At 39.5% G+C, this 21,837-nt stretch overlaps 1 protein-coding gene across 3 annotated transcripts in view; it reads right to left on the minus strand.

Annotated features, from left to right (window-relative positions):
• CBLB (Cbl proto-oncogene B) overlaps positions 1–16,303 on the minus strand; it is a 121,213-nt gene extending 104,910 nt beyond the window's left edge. For 2 of the 3 annotated variants that reach the window (XM_072356560.1, XM_072356552.1), the window contains exons 1-3: positions 16,143–16,303; positions 15,219–15,377; positions 6,024–6,274 (exon numbers count right to left, since the gene is read on the minus strand). In XM_072356560.1, coding sequence (XP_072212661.1) covers positions 6,024–6,274; positions 15,219–15,377; positions 16,143–16,286 — 554 coding nt within the window. In that variant the 5' untranslated portion in view covers positions 16,287–16,303. The remainder of the gene's footprint in view (positions 1–6,023; positions 6,275–15,218; positions 15,378–16,142) is intronic. The other variant, XM_072356568.1, reaches the window with a different exon arrangement.
• Between the last annotated feature and the right edge of the window lie 5,534 nt (positions 16,304–21,837).

The following is a 21,837-nucleotide window of genomic DNA, read 5'->3' on the forward strand; positions in this document are numbered from 1 at the left end:
ATCTTGAAGGTAGCAAATTCACTCAACTCATACTGAATTAAAAACAGAATATGAAGAAGAGCTTACTTCTGTCAAACAATTACAAAGTACTCTACTCTTTTTTGCTCGTCACACTTCAACAAATGTAATGGGCATTTTCATCCATTATCATCTCCATCAATAGCTCATTCTCTGTCTGAATTCAATTCAGTTTCATGAGTGATCATCAGAACTCTTAATTTCCTTTTCTTTTCAGATTAGGGTAATTTCCCATTCAGTACGGCTACACACTTAGGTTTCCATTTACAGAAAGCTTGCATTTTAGCCTGATTTTTGATCAAGACTTGAGGATTGGATCCTCATAACTTGGTGCTTTTTGAAAGCTTTCACCTCTGCACAAAGCAGGTATAAAAGCTGCACACCATAATTTGGCAGTGTTACCATACAAAATTTCGCACAGGTACAAGTCATTATACAAAGCAGAACAACGAGTAGATCAGACAGCATATATTCCCTCACAGATAAATTCTGCATAGATGTCAACATCATATTACTCACAAGAAAACATCCAAAAGAGCATTTTCTATTAATATATAGTCTGATTTTATGAGAGAGCAATGTGAAAGTGAAGCACATATTACCCTTCTATCATTAACTCAATATGAATCAAGGATCTAAATCAATTTTAATAATATAAAAAACATTATTTTTCTTATTTAGGATCTTCTGTGGTTTTTATGGCCATCTTCCCCAGGAATATGAATAAATAGTCGCCTCTATGCTGTTTTGATAATAATACTACTATAATAAAACACCCTCCCAAATAGTGAAAATAATCAGAAACACCTGAAAATTAAAGTGCAGCCTTACAACTGGAGTCACACAGCATATTTGCTTTTATACTGAGAACAAGCTGTCATAACACTGCCATACCATCTGTAACCTCTATGTGTTCTCACCTGCCCTCTGCAATAAGAGTTTCTTTGTCGTAAAGGCCCGTTTCTATAACACTCCTTGTTTAATTTAGACTAAAACAAAAAACAGCAAATGGCATACATTTCACTGGATTCGCACTAACACTCAGTTACTCACATGGCTCAGGTTTATTAAATTTCTTTTGGTTTACATTTAGTTTTACATCACAAGAAATAGGGAGAAAAGAAGGGGGTAAAAACTCAACATAATATAAAAGCTTTCAAAAAACAATTCATTTCATTCTCCCAATCCAATCAATTAGGCACTCTCTCTTTCCTGTCAGAAGCCTCTTCATTTTAACAAACCAATACCAAGTTCCACTGCTAACTGTCATATTATAGTTTATACATAGAAAGCATCTTTTTTCCAAGGACAAGACTGCTCCTTCTTCTCCATAAACTGTAGTGATGGAATCATCTAAAAAATGATACTTACATAAAGTAGTGGAAAGGACTCTAAGATTTTTTTAGTTCAACTTCAGCAAAATTAAAGGAAAGCAATCAATGCATCAATGTTGATACAATATAGAAGTTTACAGATCATATTAAGACTAGTAGCTTTTACAATGTTCAGATCACAATTTATTGCAGTCCAACAAAACAAAATGAGTAAAAAATGGGCAAACCAGATGATTCTCAAAGTGCTAACAGCTTTCAAGAAAACATCACAATTTCAATTTCAAACCTTGGTGAAGGCTACAATCTAACAACTATCAAGTTACTTAACTGAGGCTGAACAATGATCAACTGGCTCTTTAAAAAAAACACTATAATTATTTAATAAATACAAGAGACAGATTCAAAAAATAATAAAACCATCAAAAAAACAATCTTAACCTGTCCAAGAAAGTTATCTTAAACTAGAAGTACACTCTTCCTTATTCTCTTCTCAGTCTCCTCTGTCTGGAGATGCAATTAAGCTACAAAGCAAACCAAGTTATAAGCCTCATAAATTCTTATCAAATCTGTGCTTTCATAGTAAGCAGTAGAAAGGTCTTTACTGAGAATACTCTGTACTTTGATATGTCAGTTCAGGGACTTCATTCGAGAACTTTAACTGCACTCAAGTGTCAGTACAAACTGAAGGGAAAAAAAAAAGGGAGGACCTTGTAAACACACTAATTCACAGCTTCACATGGCAAAGGAATGCAAGAACAGTGAATAAGAAGAATCTGAACTATTACATGACCTGAAGGAATAAAGATCTCCCAAGAAAACAAAACAAGAGTTCTGCACTAACAAAACCCTTAAGTCAATCTAGAAGCAGGCAGTCTCTTTCAAGATACCAAGCAGCAAAATGAGCAAGCAAATTTAGACTTTCTGTAGGGAAGAAGAATGCTGTGATCATCTTGAGTGTCTTTCTTGATTATCTTCTTACCTACTCCTCTTACTTCACCCTCAAACCAACCTTAATGCTTCTAATCTTTTCAGCTTCAGCTGTGTTGCCCACAACTTAATGTTCATATTGTCATCCAGTTCCACCTCTGTAGTGCCATTTAAAGCCAAGTAGCCAACTAATTCTGGTTGAATTAAGTAGCATTTATAAGATTTATAAAATACATACACACACTGGTTCACATTTTCACTTGTCCCAGAAATGCTGAAGTAGACAATGAACAAATTCCATCTCAACATGCACCTCCCAAGGACACAATTGATAGGTAACTACAGGGAAGCTCACGTTTGTCTCCCTTACTGAGGAAAGGTTTTGTTAGTTTCAAAGACTCAAATTTCAACATCTTGAATGATTCCAAATGTAATCTCCCAGTTGCCACTATATTTCTCCTCTATTCTTACCACCGTAACTTTTGTGCCTACTTTCAACACCTGGCAAGCATTTATCTTTAAGAACTGCCAACATACAGTATTTACTTTTTTCTGCATTTCAGAAACGTGTCCAGAACACAAATGGAAGTTTAGACTTCAAAGAAATAATTCCTTCCCAAATAACAACAAAGGAAAAAAGCAGCGGAAGACCCTCAAAAGAAATAGAAAAGTCTTAAGTAGATTCAACTTGATTCAATAGTCTTAATTCAGTGTTGATAATTCAAAATAAATTAATACAACCAACAACAAGTCTTTGAACTACTTCATACTTAGAAAAATGTCTATGTAGACAGTACCTGGAAAAGCTAACATTATTTAATTTAATATTAACTCTTACTTCATTAAGCAAGAGGACATAATTTTACACTAGACGTCAAATCCAGAAAACGGGTGAAATTCATGTATATGAAAGACAACTTGTAAGCCACACACACACTCTGCTTTCTAGGATTTGTCTTAAAAAAACCACAAAATAAGGGCACCAATCACTCAAATGCCTATCACATGTGATTGAATGTATTAATGTAGAAAGACAGCAGTGCTACAACCTAGGCTCTTGGTTTTAGTCATTTATAGGCATTCTGGCTAGCACTCTACCCTATTCAATCCACAGCATCCTTGAGAACTAAAATTAATGAAGTTGTCCACAAAAACTTCTGTGTTACCATAGGTAAGACAAAAATCAAATGTATATTGGCTCTGGATCCTAAATGTATCATCATTAGGAAAAGTTAAAAGACCATTCAATAACACCGATAGATTAAGCAGCACACCATTCAAATACATAGCAATAACATTTCCAAATGAAGCCAGTTGCTGGAGTAAGACAGGGAGGAAAGCAACGACCTTTCTATCCACCTACCACAGAGACACTGGCAGAAAACAAAACAAGAAAGAAAGATTGAAAACCAGAAAAACTGGCCAGGAGTCACCATATCAAAGGATTTTGGGTTTGTTTTTTAAATATCAACTACACTTCGATTTTACTGTCTTTTTAAAAAACATCTTGAAAAACATTTAAATGATCACTCATGTGTTTTCTTAATAAAGTTAACATCTAAACTACTTAGGTTAATGCAAACATTTTGAAGTGAAGAAGCTGAATAGATAGCTTCTTTTACAAACTTACCAAGAGTTGAAATGATTAAGTATGTCAAAGCACAGAAGAGGAAGCAGATACCTAGTCACAAGGGCTTGAGTAAATGAGCATACACTCATTTAACTTAAAACTAGGACATGCATACAGACAAAACATTGCCTGGAGATGAAGAAGTGACACTTAAGTCAAAGATGTATACTTTAACTTACAAGGGCATGAGGCATAAACTGCTGGAACAACGCTTCTGTTATTTTTTGTTTAAACATTCCAGCCTTAGTTTCTACTGTACATCAGAATCTACCTTACGGAGCAAATACATCTAGCTGTTTTAGTACAAAACCCATTTCTATTACATTTCCTTCTGCAAGCTTCAAACTCTGTATCTATCTAGCAACGTAAATATCTCCTTCCCTAATACAAATTAAAAGAGCGATGTGAATCATTGCACATCATTACCGTTTTCTTTTCAAATCCTTCCTCCCCAATCACCTCATAAAAAATGAAAACAGTAAATGAAAGTAAATACACTAACTGCACCTTCCTCAAGAATTGTCTCCTTTACATAAGGCATCCTTGAATTGCCACTGTCGCTCTTAAGCAGAAAGGGAAGTGGGACGCTAGAAAGAAGAAAGCAACTCAGCAATTCTAGCAGCTAGATAAGAGTTCCTGGAACATTGTTTTAGATGACTGCTCAGTGCTTATGGCAGACTGCTTCTGAAAAAGTTACACTGAAACTGACCTTAATTTATTGCTAACTGGAAGTAAATCCACAAGTAAATCTTGTGTTTTGAGCACCACAGGGAAGGTAAAATAAAACCTGTTTATATAATGCAGTCATTTATGTTAGATTGCCGTTACCATAAAAGTTTTCATTTCCTCTGCAAAACAATGACTTCTGTATGTACAACAAACATAGGTTATTTAAAGGAAGACACCATAGGCTCAGCACTAAACAATACTTCCAGAAGGTCTAGTAAGGCTGCTTCTAAATGAAAGCTTTTATTGTACTTAGGAATCCAAACAGAACACATCAACATCTATACTCCTCACTCAAATAGCCTGAACTACATTTTTGTTCCTGTTAGGTAAACTGCATTAAGTATCTTCACAATCAAAGGGCCTTTAAATACTTCCCAAAAGTAAAAATCCTTACATGGTAAGCAAGCTTCAGGTAAGTTATCAAGCAAAGTAGGACAACTACTGTATACTTAATAGCTACAATCATTACTAAAGATGTGGAAAGAACATACCTATCAGTCAAACACAACAGTAGTGACATTAATGGCAACACATACATTTCACTGCTTCTACCACCATTTTCACCAGCACTAAAACTATACCACAAACCTATCTGTATGCTCAGATGCAGATCAAACAGCAGAGATACAATTTGTCCATTCACCGTCTATAGGTCTAAATATTTATCATATCACAAACAACAGACGCCAATTGTCACATCACAGCTGTATCCCTTCACAAAACAAAACTGCAGATTTTCCCCACAGAAATCCTTGAAATATCGTTTTGAAAATTACATGTACTAATATAAAATATTAATAACCTTCTTACCCATCACTGAAAAAGTACACAAAGTAGACACTCATCCTGGTTATTAAAATGGAAACACTGCAAATCAGGAATCCATTAGGTTTCTGAACAGACTTCTCAGCACCAACTAACATCAGCATCACCTTATGCTAATATCGTACAGTATCTCAAAAACATGAATAATATTTTGTTCCAATTCACCACTTGTGAAAGCTCTATGTCAACATTCATTATGGCTCCCATAGTTTTCAGGAGCGAGGTAGGGAGGTCAAGCTCAGACCAAATGCCAGTCACTCACTCTGTGCCACAGAGATAACTACATACTGTAAGGCCTTGCGAACAAGTAATTACAATGAAATTAATGTTTTATGAAGGAAGTGCTCTTGGTTTTAAAGGTCGCACAGTGACAGATAACAGCACGCAGCCAAACAAACACAGCAAATTATTGTTTGACACACAGGGTCAATGAATCCAAACAATAAATATTTCTGCTCTTCAAATACTTAAACATATCAAGACACAATAGTTGCAGATCAACAGTGTTAAGAATGCAGACAGATCAGAAAATCTACTTTATATTTAAGTGTTTCTCTTACCTGTCCTGCGACTGCTCCTCATACATTCTTTCCTTCCCTTCTTTGAAGAGTCTTATAGCCCGCTTTGATTTTTTCATGAGACTATCAATGTAGATTTTAAAATACTCGTTCTCACTGAGCTGTGCCAGTTTTTGGTTGTCATCGTATTTGCTCAGTATAAGTCGCAAATGTTGATAAGTGTCTGGTAAAATGTCAAGAATGTAAGGCGGGCTGTTTTTGAGTTGAAGCTTTGGGTTTTGGCACAGTCTTACCTACAAGCAAAAATAAGTGAATTTTAAAGGACAATAAATACATTGGGGGCAAAAAAAAAAACCAAAAAAAAACCTATCATCTTAAAATGCACAAGCACATTCATCCAGCTTTCAGAAATGAAGAATTAAGTCCTACCTCATTTATATTCCATGAAATCTCAACACAGCCTCTGATGTCAAAGGAAATCAAGTTTGACATAATGCTGTTGCATCTATGACAAACACAGTTTGCTTGTATAGCTTTTAAAGGAAGAAGAGCTTTGCCTGCCCACTGTATGCCAGGAGGGACACAAGCAAAACATAGTATTGCAAGTCACAGCAAGAACAGTTTCATAGTAATAGAAAAATAACATGTTCACAGACTTGGAATCATTCCTTCCTAAATGGCACAAAAAATAACTGAATATAGTATACAAAGAAAATTAAAAAGCCTCAGATGAATTGAATGCTTTTATTTGAGTCTTCACTGAAAATGTTTCTGGAAGAAGGTGGTACTGTTTTTGCTTCCAGAACACATTCATATTTAAAGTAATTAGCTCTTTGCTACCTATTTTATCTGATAGTTTGTTCTGTTGAAAGTGAAGGAATCAAAACTAACAGATTTTGAATGCTGTTGTATTGTGTACAGCGACAATAATGAAAAGATGATAGTAAATACCCAAAAGGTTATTTACAGGAAAAACTCACCTGTATGGAAGCCTTCAGTCTACTGGGAAACACTGAGGCAATCTCCACCAAGGAGCAATCTCCAAGAGATGCTGCCTCAGTGGTGGTCAGCCCTTAAATGAGGTCTAGAGGAGGTGGAGTCATGCTCCACTCTTTCTGGGAGCACAGCTACATCACTCTCACCTGTGCTCCCACAGCTGACCCAACACTTGCTTCAGCAGATTAATCAGAGGTTCAGGCTGTAATTACCAATTTCCCATACATATTGATACAGTTGAGTTACCCAAGCTCAACTAAAACACTGCAGAGGGAAGCATTCTACACTTGCATACCTATGTGCATATACCTCTAAGAAAAATAAGCCGCTGGTATACAAAAACCTCTGGGGATATCATCCGGGGATTATCACAGTGTATACTAGTTACACTGACAATTCTTTTAAGACAACCAATGAGGTTGTTGAGATAACTAACAAGATTGTAAAAGCTTCTTAATACTACTGAAAAAAAGACGTCTATTCCTAGTAATACATCACCTTTAAAAAAGTGCACAGTTTTGAGCATTTCAGGGAAGGAGGCAAGGAGGAATATTTGTTTCATAAAGATCCCTTTGTAAACTCAAATCTATATTGCTAGCTCCTCTCCCAGTTTCTTGACCTGGTCGTTAAGAACTAACAGACTTTCATACATTACAGTCAAGTGAAAACATAATTCTTTCTTTCTCAGAACAAAACATGCACCAAAACATATCACACAACAAGATTTAGGTAACTGTGGCTATGATTAAAGAAATGGAGATAGAGGAATGGACAGAAGTCAAGTGCTGGCAAGTTAAACAAAAATAAATATGTCTAGTGCTATCAGAACAGTACAGTACAAACTCATTAGTACTACAGAAACAAGTATCATTCGAAGAAAGTATTTAAAACGTATTTGCAACAGTTCTCCTCATATTACTGATCCACTGTTACTTCAGTGATTCATATGTCTCTTTCACATACTAGACCAAGTAATGGATCAGAAATCCATTTGATGTACTGTAAAAGAGACAGTCCTTCCCACAGAGAAATTTACAGTCTCAGTGGGAAACAAAAAGACAGCAGATGGATACAGGCAACCATGAGGACATGAGCACAGCACAGTTCAGCATGGTAGTGAGTGGTTCAGTGTGCTAAGTACTGCTGGGTCTTCAAGGCAAGCTACAGAATAAGAGGATTATAAAGGAATTCCTCCTAAGATGAGGAGAAAGATGGAGAGGAATAAAAAGAAGCAAAGCATGAAGATGTTCGGTAATCTCATGAGTGAGCAATGAATTTTGGAGATGCAAACCACAACCACGAGAGACTTGGAATGTTTATATTTAATGTGATAAGAAAAATGTTATCAGAATATCACAGTCAAAACCATGGGTTAGCAGATGCCCACAGTAACATTCTCAAAGAACGCAGTCAGGATATGGTGGTATTCTTTGAAGGTCAGACAAGAAAACATGAACTTACTGATGGAAAACATAGCAGCTTCTGGATAAGAGAATAAACAGATAGAGAAGATCATACTTGCTCTGAAGGATTCAGAAGCAACTTTATGAATTACAGTTCAAGTAAGCAAGTTGCCTGATGAAGAAAGGAACTAACAAAAGACTTAAAAAGGAGTATTTACACGTGTTTTTTTGTTATGCAGAAATTAAGCAAATTTCATAAACACGAGCATTTCATGTGGTCAGACAGACTTGAAAGATATATATATAGAACAAGAATTTCTTTCTGTAGTAGAGTTAGGAAAGAACTGTAATCCCAAAGAAAAGAAGTAAAATTTTCCCAGAGAAAACCTTATGAAAATCGCAGACCTTTTTCATGTGAACTTTTGTTTTCTGCAACTTCTGATTTAATAAAAGCATAAATCAATAAAGACAGACATTCTCTCAAAGCAAACTACAGATGCCACCAATCAATATCACTGATTAGATGGTACAACCTTCTGGAGCAAGAAGCACAGTAACAAAAAATAACAGCTTAAGGGAAGAAAATATTTACTCAGGAAAATAATCAGCAATGAGAAGAGACTACAAGCAGAGAAGGCTGCAATCATTTTAATTGCTTATTTATCCCCACTTTTCTTAAATCTCATGATCAAAGAATTAACTCTCTTTCTAAGTCTGTATTTTCAATCAGATGTGTCAACAAGCAGAATGTGAATGACTTTGTATATACTAAACTACAATTAAAAATAATTGCTTATCCTGGATAAAAAAAATTGCTTCTGCTGAATGTTGCATTTTAAACAGCGAGTCCATTCAAACATAAAAAGAACATCCAGTTAAAGTGAAGAATTATTTTCTCTTTCAGATGTTCTAGAAAATATTTTTCAGTCTGGTGACATTAGTCACAAACACACACATCAGAACAAGATCCTGTGGTCATGGTTTACCAAACTATGTCTTCTCTTTAACTTATAGAAATAAATGTGAAACATTAGCAGAACTCTCATCTCCAGAACAAGTCTTTAAGAAAGTCATACAAAAAAAAAAATTGTATTGGAAAGCTTAAGTAGCTTCATGCATTCTTAGTGAAGAAAAAAATAGCTAATTCTTAGTTAGAGTTGAGGTCCACTGAAGTAGTACAAGGCTTTCTTTGCCTTTATAGAGTACACAAAATTTCAGCCCAAAGGAAGTCAGTTTGTAAAGAAATAGCTGGTAAACCATATGGTTTCCAGAGTCAGGATGTCCTGACACGTACTACAGCAGTTCACAATTAAAAGCAAGCAATAAGAAGTGACAACTGCTGACGCAAAGATTTACCAATCCACAGAAGTGGCATACATACCTTTCTTCAAAAGAAAACAGAACTCAAAGCAAAACAAAGAAACCAAACTAAGAATCTCCATGCTACATTTTATAGAACTGACCACACCAACACTTCAGCAGTGGACACGAATCATATCACGGCATGATTTGTGTATTGTTGTGACTAAAAGCAAGCATGTATACACTTATCAAGCCATCTCAAAAGAAAAGAGAAGAAAAGCAATCATGTAGTGAGTTACAAAGAAATGTCTCTCCCATTGAGGTAAACTGAGAGAGGCTAAACTCCATCCACTATCTCAGTGTAAATTCAAGTATTTCCTCCAGACCTACAGGAACAATAGAGAGCAATTCTATCTGTGATAACTAGAAGATTACCCTAATCTAACAGAAACAGACTTTGAAATAGTTAATTCAAAAACCCCCGGACAAGGATACTCTAGTCTAGTCTAGGGGGAAGAAAAAACAACACTACAATAACATCTGTCTCCCAAAAACACACACACACAAAAAAGCTAGTCTTCAATTTGAACATACTTGACAGCAGTTTTAAAGCTTTAATCCACAACATCTTCAGATATGAGCATAATGGATAGCCCTTCTCCTGAGACAATGGACTTGTTTCAGAAACTTTCTGTAACTTTTATTCACTTCTTAGTGCAAAACTGAAAGCCTAACAATGGTATGACAAAATAACTTTTACTCAGGCAAAGTATAGCAGCCCCAACATAAGCCATTTAAACACCTAACGCTAGTCAAGGACAATGAAAGGAAAACAACACAGCTAGAGCAGCACCTAGATCTGCTAAACATTGTTTTCAGCTGCTTTGAATGGACTAAATCAGAGCTTCAGTACTCTCACACTTCCAAAACTACACGTCAAAAGTCTCTACTGATCTACTATCTTTTGTCACACTGTACAAAAAAGTAGTCAAAGTATTAAAAAGCATAACACAAAATAACACAAATAATACAACATAAATGAAGCTCTGAAGATGGATGCCAAAACAATTCCTCAGAAAAAACACAACACACAATGCTAACAATTATGAAGACAGAACGAGAGAGGGGTGAATCAAGAAAATAAAAGAAGTGCAAGGATGATGCCCCATCAGCGTATACTTCATTCCTGCCAGAAATTACATTACATGTACAGAATTTCATTTTCCACTGTGGAGTGTGCACAACACTTCAGAAGGGTGTGATACCATCCAGATGGACCTAGACAGGTTTAAGCAATGGGTACAAGAGAACACCATGAGGTTCAACAAAGGCAAGTGCAAGGTCTTGCACCTGAGTCAAGGCAATATCCACTATAAGGGAACAAGCTGAGAGATGATGGGATTGAGCACAGCCCTATTGAAAAGGACCTGGTTGTTACTGGTGGACAGCAAGCTGGACATGAGCCAGCAGCATGCCTTTGCAGCCCAGAAAGCTAGATGTATTCTGGGCTGCATCAAAAAAAGCATGGCCGACAGCACAGTCAGCAGCACAAGGGAGGTGATCCTGCCCCTCTGCTTGGCGCTGGTAGGGCCTCACCTGGAGTACTTCATCCACATATGGAGTCCTCAGTACAGGAGAGACATGGACCTATGAGAGTGTGTCCAGAGGAAGGCCACAAAAGTGATCTAAGTCATGGAACATCTCCCCCACAGGGACAGCTAAGAGAGCTGGGACTGTTCAGCCTGGAGAAGAGAAGGCTCTGAGGTGACCAGATATTGGTCATTCAGTATCTAAAGGGGAGTTACGAGAAAGAAGGGAATGGATTCCTCAGCAAGGTCTGTTCTGACAGGACAAGAAAAAGCAGTTTCAAGCTTAAAGAGAATAGATTTAGGTTAGATGTAAGGAAAAGAGTTTTCTACGGTGAGAGGGGGCACTGGAACGGGTTGCCAAGAGATGTGATGGATACCCCTTCCTGGAGAATTTCAAAGCGAGGCTGAACAAGGCTCTGAGCAACCTGATCAAGCTGTGAATGTCCCTGTTCACTGCAGGAGAGTTGGACTAGATGGCCTTTAAAGGTCCTTTCCAAGTCTAAGGATTCTACGAATTCCCCAAAAGAAGGCTTCTCATCAAAATAAATTTGGAAGTGACCAGCAACCAATCTTACAGCTGAGCAAGCAGTAAGCAATTGTTGAACATCTATTGTGTTGTAACTGTACCATATGTTTCCATGCTGGTAGAATACAAATTAACAATGCTTTACATTACATACCCAGAAGAACACCTGACTTTGAAGAGTCATTTATACTTAGTTCCAATTAGGAAAGGAGAAGCTCCCATTTCTCTGTTTAAATTCTTATCCACAAATAATCTACGCAGACACAAAACTTCACATCAACTTCAACCGGGTAGTACACTGAAAAATACTGTGGTTATGATTGTTTATTTCCTTTTCTAGATCCTTTTTGGAACAATGACGTTTAATGGATTTGTAAGATTATGCATTAATGTAACAATCACTCTGTTGCAAAGAAAAACCAATCAACACAGGGTTTCAAGCTGTTGAACTGCACTCCAGCTGCTCATATTCAGTTGAAAGCTTGTCTACTGACAATACCAGCTTAAAGGAAAAAACATTGCTTACTATGTTACAGCAGTAATACTTCTTTTACTCACTAGGTCAGTAGTACAAGCTTTGGAGGTGCACTCCAATTTACTCTTGGATAACTAGTAAAACAGCAAATCCCCATTTACAATGTCAAACAACTAAATGAGCCAAGAGAAAGCATGCAAATACTTCATTTTGTTAATCTTCACAGTAGAAAGCATCATTTTCTGAACCAATGTGTCAAAGCATTGAAAAAATGATTGAAAGTTCGTGTAACATTAAAAAAACAGAACATGTCCACTAGCTTAAAAGCCACCATAGTATAACATGCACAATAGTACTGCCAAGTCTAAACAGCCAGAGCAGTAAATAAACTAAACTGCTCCCACACTTTATGTAACAGACATTCTCTCTCAAAGTTCTTCCCAAGATAACCATCATCTTCTAGTAGTAATGCACTCCTAGTTTCAAGGTTTTAAATTCATTAGGCAGAGTTTTTACATTCACCATAAAACCTATCTTATAAAATGTCAACATTGGTGGTCATGGTTAATATCTTACTGTTGAAGACAAATAATTCATACAGGTGATACCACCTACTAATAAAGGAAAAAAGCAGAAAGCATGTAAGGAAAGGTACAGAATGGAAGGAAGGAAAAAAAGGAAATGTAAACTGGGAGAAACTGAACTCTGCTTGTAGCTTTTAAGACTGCTCTATTTCCATCCTTTGGTCAAATAACAGCTTTGCTTTGTTTTCATCTTCCCTTTCACTCACATCTCTAGAATGGGAGAAAACTTTAGCCACCTAACCATGGCAAAACAATGGTTATCACAGCTATTATAGACGAAGAGCAAACAAGAATGATGACTGTTATTACAAGAAGCAAAAACAGACCTCAAACCCACAATCTTACCTTGGGTGGCATCCCACTGATTTTGCATAGCCTACTGCCTTCACTAGGTATTAATTTTATCAGTGAACAACCACAGACATCAGTCATGGGATATGCTGCAAAAAGGGGATTTGAAGAAACACTTGAATGAGCAGGTTTCTATTCCTGGCTTTAATCCTTGGTTTTGAAATTAGGCAGATGATAAAATGGCCTTCCGGTGCCTACTGTCGCATGAGGCTGAGACTTAAATTTGTTTGCCAACATACTAAATATACTCAAACACATCCTTTCACTCTAAGTACCAAACGCTAAAAATTCAAGCAGAAAGCTTACAGCATTCTCACACTATGACATCATCCTGTCTGGTATACTTTAATATAATTTGGAAATAAAATTTGATTAACTGAGAACAGCCTAAAGAGGATACATTAAAGATCCAAATTGAGGACACTTGTCCCGTAAAATGAAAAAAAATAAAAAAGCACAGTACAATGTCCAGCCTTCCCAGTGAATTTTACAGAACAGGCCTTGCTGGCTGCTCCGATGCATTGTCAACAAATAAAGTTACCCTATAATAGATGAGTAAAAGTAATCTGCAAGTCCAAGCCCGAGGGTTAAGATTTTCTGGTATTTGTGGATATACAAACAACCCAAGGACAACAGTACCATCCAGGCTTGTAAATTAAGCTGTACATTCCCCACATGGCTTCAAAAATAGGTTCCTGGTTTACAAGCAGAAAACTTCCCTCTGCCAAAGAAAAGTGCCTGCTTCCTAGGGTTTATATTTGCACTTCTCATTACAAGATGCTCACTGTTTACAGCATCCTAATCACTAACAGAAAAACACCAAAGACTTTGTGTTGACTCCTTTTGTATGAAGGCTGTTTTTTAAGTTTATAATCATTGTCAGAAATTGTGGTAGAAATACTGTTGCTATTCTTGTAGCATCAAATAAAATCAGATACTTCCAAATCACCACTCATCCAGGCCTATTATGTTAAATGAACTATCTCTGCTATAGCAGTGTAACTACTGGGGAACTTCAAGAGGTGTTTAACACCTGCATTTCAAAAGAGCCACAGAGAAAGCAGTTACGTTAATTCCTGGAGTTAAAAAGTAATAACACTTGATATAAGGACCTAAGGCTAACAGCTTCAAGAGGAAGCTGTCAAGCATCACTCATACACAAAATAGAGTGCCTGCACCTCCTATCAGCTATCTGTGCTATAAATCAAAACTATTTCTATCATTGCTAAGAAACTCTCCAAGCTAATCTACAGCGAGGTGTTACCTTAAATAACGCCAAACAAAATTTCTAGGGCTGGTTCAGGGACATAGGAGAAGATCTAGAAAACTGAAATCTACCCTCCCGTTTCCTCAAAACTAACTTGTAGTAGAGTGTACTGCTAGTTTCAGAGCAACAATTTGAAGTACTTTAAAAAAATCATAGAAATGGAGAGCACACACTGAAAAGTTAGGTGTACCATACAAATCTGTTTACAGAACTGACAAGAGTGACGTCTCCCAGTCCCCACGCACATTCCTAAAAGCACAAACGTATCTACATTACCATCACAAGCACGTCTCACAGGATGATGAGCTTAACTAAGTTTCATGCTTCAGAGGTCTTGTTTGCAGACTAACAACGTGATCCAACGCAAAAACACACAGAATATGTGATTACAAGACCAAGTTAAGCAGCTTCTTGTTAGGACAGCTCAGCTTTTCAAGTTTGAGTCATTTTAAAGGATCTGAAAATAACAATAGCCTGAGGCAAACACACATATTTGTTTTCCCAACACAAACCCAGATTAAATAAAAAGTAAAAAAAAAACAAAACCAAAACACATAGCCGGAGGCCACGGGAAAGGAAGAAGAAAAGGGGGGAGGATGAACTGTGCTTAAGACTGAAGAAGACCCCTTACTCTTAATAGCACACAGAGTATGGCAATTGAAACTGCAGGAAGATGCTGTTTCTCCACGCACATCTGTTTAAATATCCTTGTTCTTCACCCAGCGTACACACATACACACTCACCACTTTGTCCATGAGCTTCCAGGTCTTCTCCACAGTCCTCCGGTCAGCAGCTGCCTGCTTGGGGGGGCCCACAGCATCCTGAATGGCATCGATGAAGCCCAGGATCCGTCCTTTGCGTGGGTTCCGGCCGTTCTGAGAGTTGGCCATCTGAGAGCTAGGCTGGCCGCGGGGACAGAGAACAGAGACTCACAAGGTGCTCCAAAACATCTCGTCACGCAGCCAGCGAGGTAACACTTCCTTCTTCGCAGGCAGGAAAGGGCAAGAGCAGGGCACGTTAAGGAAAGACTAACTTCCCGTGACAAACATCCTAAGCCCACCTGGGCTGAGTTTATACCGGCGGAGGCCATCGCGGATTTACTGTCAATGGCACCGCGAAGGGCCGGGAAGGAGGGGAGCCCGGCACGGCTGCCCCGGACCCACCCCACACCGGCGGCCACCGCGCAACAAAAGCGTGAGACGTGCCGCGGCCAAAGGGAAGGAGGGAGGGAAGGAGAGGAGGAAGAAAAAAGAATAATCAGTGCGGAGCGAGGGAGCAGCCGGAGAGGCCGCGGGCAGACACGCAGACAGACACTTACGTACAGAGCGCCGCGGGCTCCTCCACCGATCCGCGCCCCAAGGCGCAGGGCCGCGGCTGGCGGAGCGTCTCGGCTCTCCCGCTCAGCGCCCCGGGGGGCGGCAGGACCGCATCCCGCGCCCGTCCCTACCGCTGCGCCAGCCGTCAGCGAACGTCGGCGATCGCCGCCGCTATACGCGCGAGACCCTCCCGGGGCTAAACCCTGCGGCACCGCCGCTGCCCCGCGGAGAGCCGCTGCCCCACCGCCCCGACCGCCCTGCAGCCCTGCCCAACGCTGTGTGCGCGCGTGTGCGGCGACCGAGCGTCTGGCAGCAACGCGCAATAGAAGAGATAGAGAGAAGCACACGCACAGGTCTGTATATGGCACAGCTCACAGCCCCAGGCAGGCTGCGGTCTCCGCGCGCTCCGGGAAAGTGAGGCTGGCGAAGCTCCGGCTGCCCCGCTCCCTCCCCCGCCCCGCGGCGCTCTGGCGGCCGCTCCTCTCCTCGCAACATGCCCGCCCCGAGGCCACGGTTCGGCCCTACGCATGCGCGCCAGGAGCAAAGCGGGGCGGAGTGGGCTGCGACTCCGCTGAACGCCGCCCTGCTCCCTCAGGCGGGAACAGCCGCCCTCCTCGCAGCCAATCAAAACACGAGGATGCCTTTTATTGACGTGGAAGTCAGCGAGTGAGCTTGAAGCTGGGCAGGGGGCGGAGAAGCCGGGGCTGGCCGCGTTGAGAGTGATAGGAAAATTGACCAGTGGGAGGGCTGGAGGGAAGGAGGAGGAGCTTCCGGTCCCGCCCCCTCACGCGTGCCCGCCCGAGTGGGTGGTTTGAAGCCTCCGGAGGCTCCAGTGGCCATGAGGTGATTTGAGGGGTTTTGGTTTTGGGGAGTTTCCTTGTATGATAACGGGGCTCTGGGAAGTGCTCGTGAAGCTGTTGCCTTTTTGTCTTGTTGAAGCATGCAATGCGTATTGAGCATCCGCGGCCTTCTGGAGTTTTCTGCCCGTACGGCTTTTGTTCACACTTGTGAGAGTTTAGTTGTTGCAGCCACAAAGAGCAGGAGCTTCTCTCCCTTCTTCATGTCTGGTCTCTTGTGGCAGAGGGCTTCTTTGTTCAGCAAGCAGGGAGGTTTCCTGTGTTAAAGATGGGCTGGAGAGCAGCAGTTCCTCAGGGCGATGAGTGGATGTGTGTAAAAACCTTCCCCATGTGTTTATGTGTGGGCATACGGGAAATAAAGCCCAGCTGCCAAATGAATGCCACGCTTCTCTTTTAGGGGCAAGTTGTTCTGGAATATTTATGTTACCCGTGAACGCTGGAGAGGAGAAAGTGAAGCGTGGGCACATTGGCTGTAAGGCGTTTGACTTCAGAGCCCTTTGAAGATGTTCCAGGGTGTACTTACGCTTTGTGTGAGTTAATCTTGCAATTAATTATCATACAAAGAAGCTGAAGCACTTTAAAGCTTTGCGGTTATTTTACGAAGATAATTATTTTGTAGACTGCTTTCAAGTTTTGATTTTCTGCACGTCAGCAAACGTGGGGTTTCTGTAGTTGTTTCTGACCGCTCTTGATTTTTTCCCCCTAATTTTTAGCTTTTAGTAAAGCAGCAGTTGAAGAAAACACAATAGAAACGCTACTGTGGAGCATTTTATAGTGAGAGCGGGCAAGGCTCTTCTCACTGGTGACAGGTGACAGGAGAAGGGGAAATGGCCTCAAGTTGCTCCAGGGTGGGTTTAGGTTGGACATTACGAAACACTTCTTTACAGAAAGGGTAGTTAAACACTGGAATAGGCTCCCCAGGGAGGTGGTTGAATCGCCATCCCTGGATGTGTTTAAGAGCCGTTTGGATGTGGTGCTCAGAGATATGATTTAGCAGAGTTCAGGTACTATGGTTAGGCTGTGGTTGGACTTGATGATCTTTGAGGTCTTTTCCAACCTGGTTAATTCTATGATGATTCTATGTTTTTGGTGTTCCTTTTATTTATAATGTCATTTACAGGTATTTTTAGTGCAGTTATCTTCCTGTTGATTTGAAATGTGTTAAGTTACTACTGTGGGCATAGGTACAACAACTAAAATTTCATCATTTATGTCTCCCTCAAAGGTCATTGTTCCTCTTTAGCTTTAAAAGCAGGCATTTGCCTTAAGTGTGTTGGAAGCCTCTCATTTCACTGTAGGCTCTGAATTAGTCTCTTTCCTGTGTTGATTTCAGTGCTGATTTTAATACTCTTCGCTGGCAGCTCTCCCTATCTTTTTTATTCACTTGGAGCTCTGTTTGAATAAGATTAGGTCGGTAGTGACTGCTCTTCCTTCTGCTGTCCTTTTTGGTTGTGGGTAAATCAGATGATCTAACATTTTTTCATGAGCTTTTTAAATCTTTCCTTATTTTTGTTGATCGTTCTGCTTTCATTGTTATGTCATTCTCTTCATATTCTGTGCACTGCCAAGAGCCGTGGTCTATGAGCTGGACTTGGTTGCCGTGTAGGGCTGAGTCATGTTGTCTTACAGTTCATCTGAGTGCCAAGACAGCAAGAATAAGCAGCTTGGTTTACTGCATCCCTGTGTGTATGTGTGTTGTGCTATTAAGCAAAAATCCAGCTGTATTAAAAAACAGAGTGGTTTTCAGACAACCTCTTTTTTTTTCATTGTCTGTGCTGTACAGTAAGTACAGATATTCTGGGAAATAGTATCCTCAGAGGGTTATGTGAATTTGTGTTGGAAGCTAGCTAGCTGGGACAAGAGAGTGAAACAGACACCTCCAGCTTCAGTATTAAGAATGTCTGAGATAGGCTAAACTTCTGTGTGCTATGCCATGAAAGGACTAGAAGACACAGCATCTCCTTTGTGCTTTCAAGCATGCAGAGTGAAGGGACCATTTGACAGAAGACGGCTGAGAAGTAAGTCTGAGAGAGGAAGAGCAAGCAGCTGCTGTGTGTTTGAAGTTCAAGGGATACGGTTGTTAGCAGTGGAGAACTTAAGGACACAACTTGTCAAGTGGATCTGTGGGGTACATGAGGATAAAAGGCCCTTGAAAAGGTGGTGGCTGAAGGTACTGGCTAGCTTGCTTATTTTGATGCAGGCCTGCCCATTGTCCAGAGAAGTATGTGAGAAGGTAATCTCACTCCTGAACTTTGTGCACTTCAGTAGCCTAAATTAAGAAGCTAGTCTGCTGTATGCAGATCTGTTAAAAGACCACTAAAAGACAGCAGGGTGATTCAAAGCCAAGAGAAAAGTCAGACACTTTGAATCTTTGTGGGAAGAAAAAAAAATGGTTTTCTGTTCAGGCTAAATGGAAGGGTCCTAGGTAAGCTTGATACCTAATTAAGGCCCTCAATCTTGATAAGTTTTTGTTCAGTTGTGTCATGATGTTTGGATGCCTGTTGTAAGGATTTCATAAGATCCTGTAATAAAAAGGATGGAGAGAAGGTGGCTGTGAATCAAGGTAGGATTGACAAAGAAATAAAGAGTAAGTGAAAGAAGCTTTGTTTGGTACTCCTAAGTCCCTTTGTAAGGCAAGGGTTTCAGACCTGGCAAATTTACTGAAAGGCAAACTAATAGCATTTGTTGGAAAAGCAAACTGCTTGATAGAAAGCGAGGAAACAGAACTACGAGCTATTAGAAGTAAACTGACATTTATACACTGTGATTTTTACTATAAGTTAGCTGGTTTCTTTTTGCTCTGCTGGTGACTCATTCCTCTGGGGTGATTAGGTTGAATGAAACTTCGTTGCTGCTCTTGAATGAAATTAATTAGAGCCATTGACAATAGTTGGAAGCGCAAGAGATATTTTGTTTTTTTGCTTACCAGCCATTAAATATTATTGATTTTTTTCAGTCAGTCAATGTATGTGGTTTGGAAGCACTATTCATTTGTGTGTTTTCTTTTGTCCCCATCTAAAGTAACTTTTGGAAAAATATGCTGAAGCGCTACAATGGTGAAGAGAGCAAAATGTTTTACTGAAAGGCACCTAAGCAAGATGAAATATTGCTCTCATGTATGATATAATGTTAAAAGATAAATATAATCTACACTGTGCTGAGTTAAATGCTATGGTAGCAACACTTGTAAAAGCTAAAGTCAGTTATCTTGAATCTTGAAGATGAAACTTCTCGCTGGTTGTTGCAGAACACGCTGGCTATCCCAGAATCCTTAAACTTTCAAAGTTATTGCTTGATTATGTTGATTTGGTACATAAAATATTGTGAAAAGACAGGGATATTGCCCTCTTTGGAGTACTGTTAGTTCAGTCATTAAAGTGATAGCTATGAAAAGGTCATGCTCTTTGCAGTGGGTGCAGTGCCCCAGCAGAAAGCAGCTGGATGCTTTTGCAAGAAAGCTGAGGCTCTGAGGTAGAACCCAATACTGTTCTAGTACCTTCCACCAGTCTGTTCTGTATGAAAACAAAACAAATGCAACTAATGCCTTTAAGTTCTGGAGCTGTCTGCTTAGGTACAATTTATTTAGCCCATTCTAAAAGTGTACGAGGTCTTGTGTGTAGCCTTGTCTGCCCCTGTCATTATCCAGTTATTACGTACTCACCTTTAATAACTCTTCAGAATACAGAGCAAATGGAGAATCCTTTCATGCTGTATTTTTACAACACCCTCAAGGATGCTAGGCTCTTGAGATGTCAAATGAAGTAATTTATTTATGAGCTGGGGGGTTGTTAAGCTACAAGCTACCATTTTTGGACAAGTTTTAAATCAGATTGCAATATACTTACCTGTTTTATCATTGCAAACTCAGAGATATAAAGCAAAACAGATCACCAGTGGCACTCAGAACTCTCTTACTGATAACTGCAGTTGGTATAACAAATGCTTTTCCTAACTTGCTGCATAGTTACTTCAAGAAAATTGGTGATAACAATGGCAGTTAGTCATTAGTTTACTATCCAATTAACTCATCCACTTCTAACAATCCCCTAGCTATTTTTCCTCCGTGTACTTGTGTTCTTAATGGTCATCGTGTCCTCACACCTGCATATTCTCAGTTTTGTTTCTGGTTTCTAGAAATTCAGATGATTTTCATGCATGAAATATGAATAAATTCATCCCATTTTGCTGTGGAATTACTGTAAAAAATAATAATTAAAAAAGACTGATGTCCAAAGTTTCTATGTAGAAACTTTGCATTGTAGATACCACTCTTTGCTTCAGCAGGCTGCTGTGTTAACAGCACAACTGCTCGTAATATATTGTTGGTGCACTAGTTCTCTGCTGAGGATTTACATACTTTTATCTTTTTATCCTTGACTTAGTCAAGCTTAGCTTGTCATTCTATGCTTGTAAATGATATGGGCCAGATGCTGTTCTCTGTCCCTGAGGCCAGGTAGCATGGCATGACATGGATAGTAGCTGCAATTCTCATAGAATTCCTACACCACTACCCCATCAACTCAAGTACCTGCAAGCAGGGAATGATCTCTGACCTTAGCTAACCTTGAACCTCCCTGGAGCCATTTAGGAAAACAGCGGCTGATGTGGACCAGAAGTACCAGGGAGTAGCCTAATAATTTAACACCATGAATTGCAGTAACCTTAGATCATCACTTACTCCATATGCATACACTGGTGCGTATCAGTTACACAGGTGCATGTGTGTAGTGTAATAGGAGGTCTTTAATCTTTGTTAACATTGGTTTGACTTCAGATAGTGAAGTTTGTTTTCAAATAGCTTCTTGTTTGTGAGAGTTGAACTACTTAAGGGAGGAAATACACTTAAGTGTTGGAAATACAATGGCAAGAATTTTATTGACTAAAGTTCTCAGGCTCACGTTTTCAAATCTTTCATTCATGCCAGGAGAAAATCAGCTTGAATATGATGTTGTGTTTTGCGTGGGAAACTATGATTTCCTTTCCTATGTGCAATTTCCTTTACTATACGTTATCTGGTTGCAGACTGAGTACGAAAGCTAATTGTAGGGCCAGGCCTATGTTTGTCTATACACCTTGCTAATGAGTTCATTTGCTGTAAACTAGACAGCCCACTTCAAAACACATCTTTGCTGTGATATGTGGTAATAAAAAAAAGCACGTCAGCTTAATTTTAAAACAACCTAACCCTC

The sequence above is a fragment of the Excalfactoria chinensis genome, chromosome 1 (assembly GCF_039878825.1).
Source record: "Excalfactoria chinensis isolate bCotChi1 chromosome 1, bCotChi1.hap2, whole genome shotgun sequence".
In the NCBI taxonomy this organism is placed as follows: Eukaryota; Metazoa; Chordata; class Aves; order Galliformes; family Phasianidae; genus Excalfactoria; species Excalfactoria chinensis.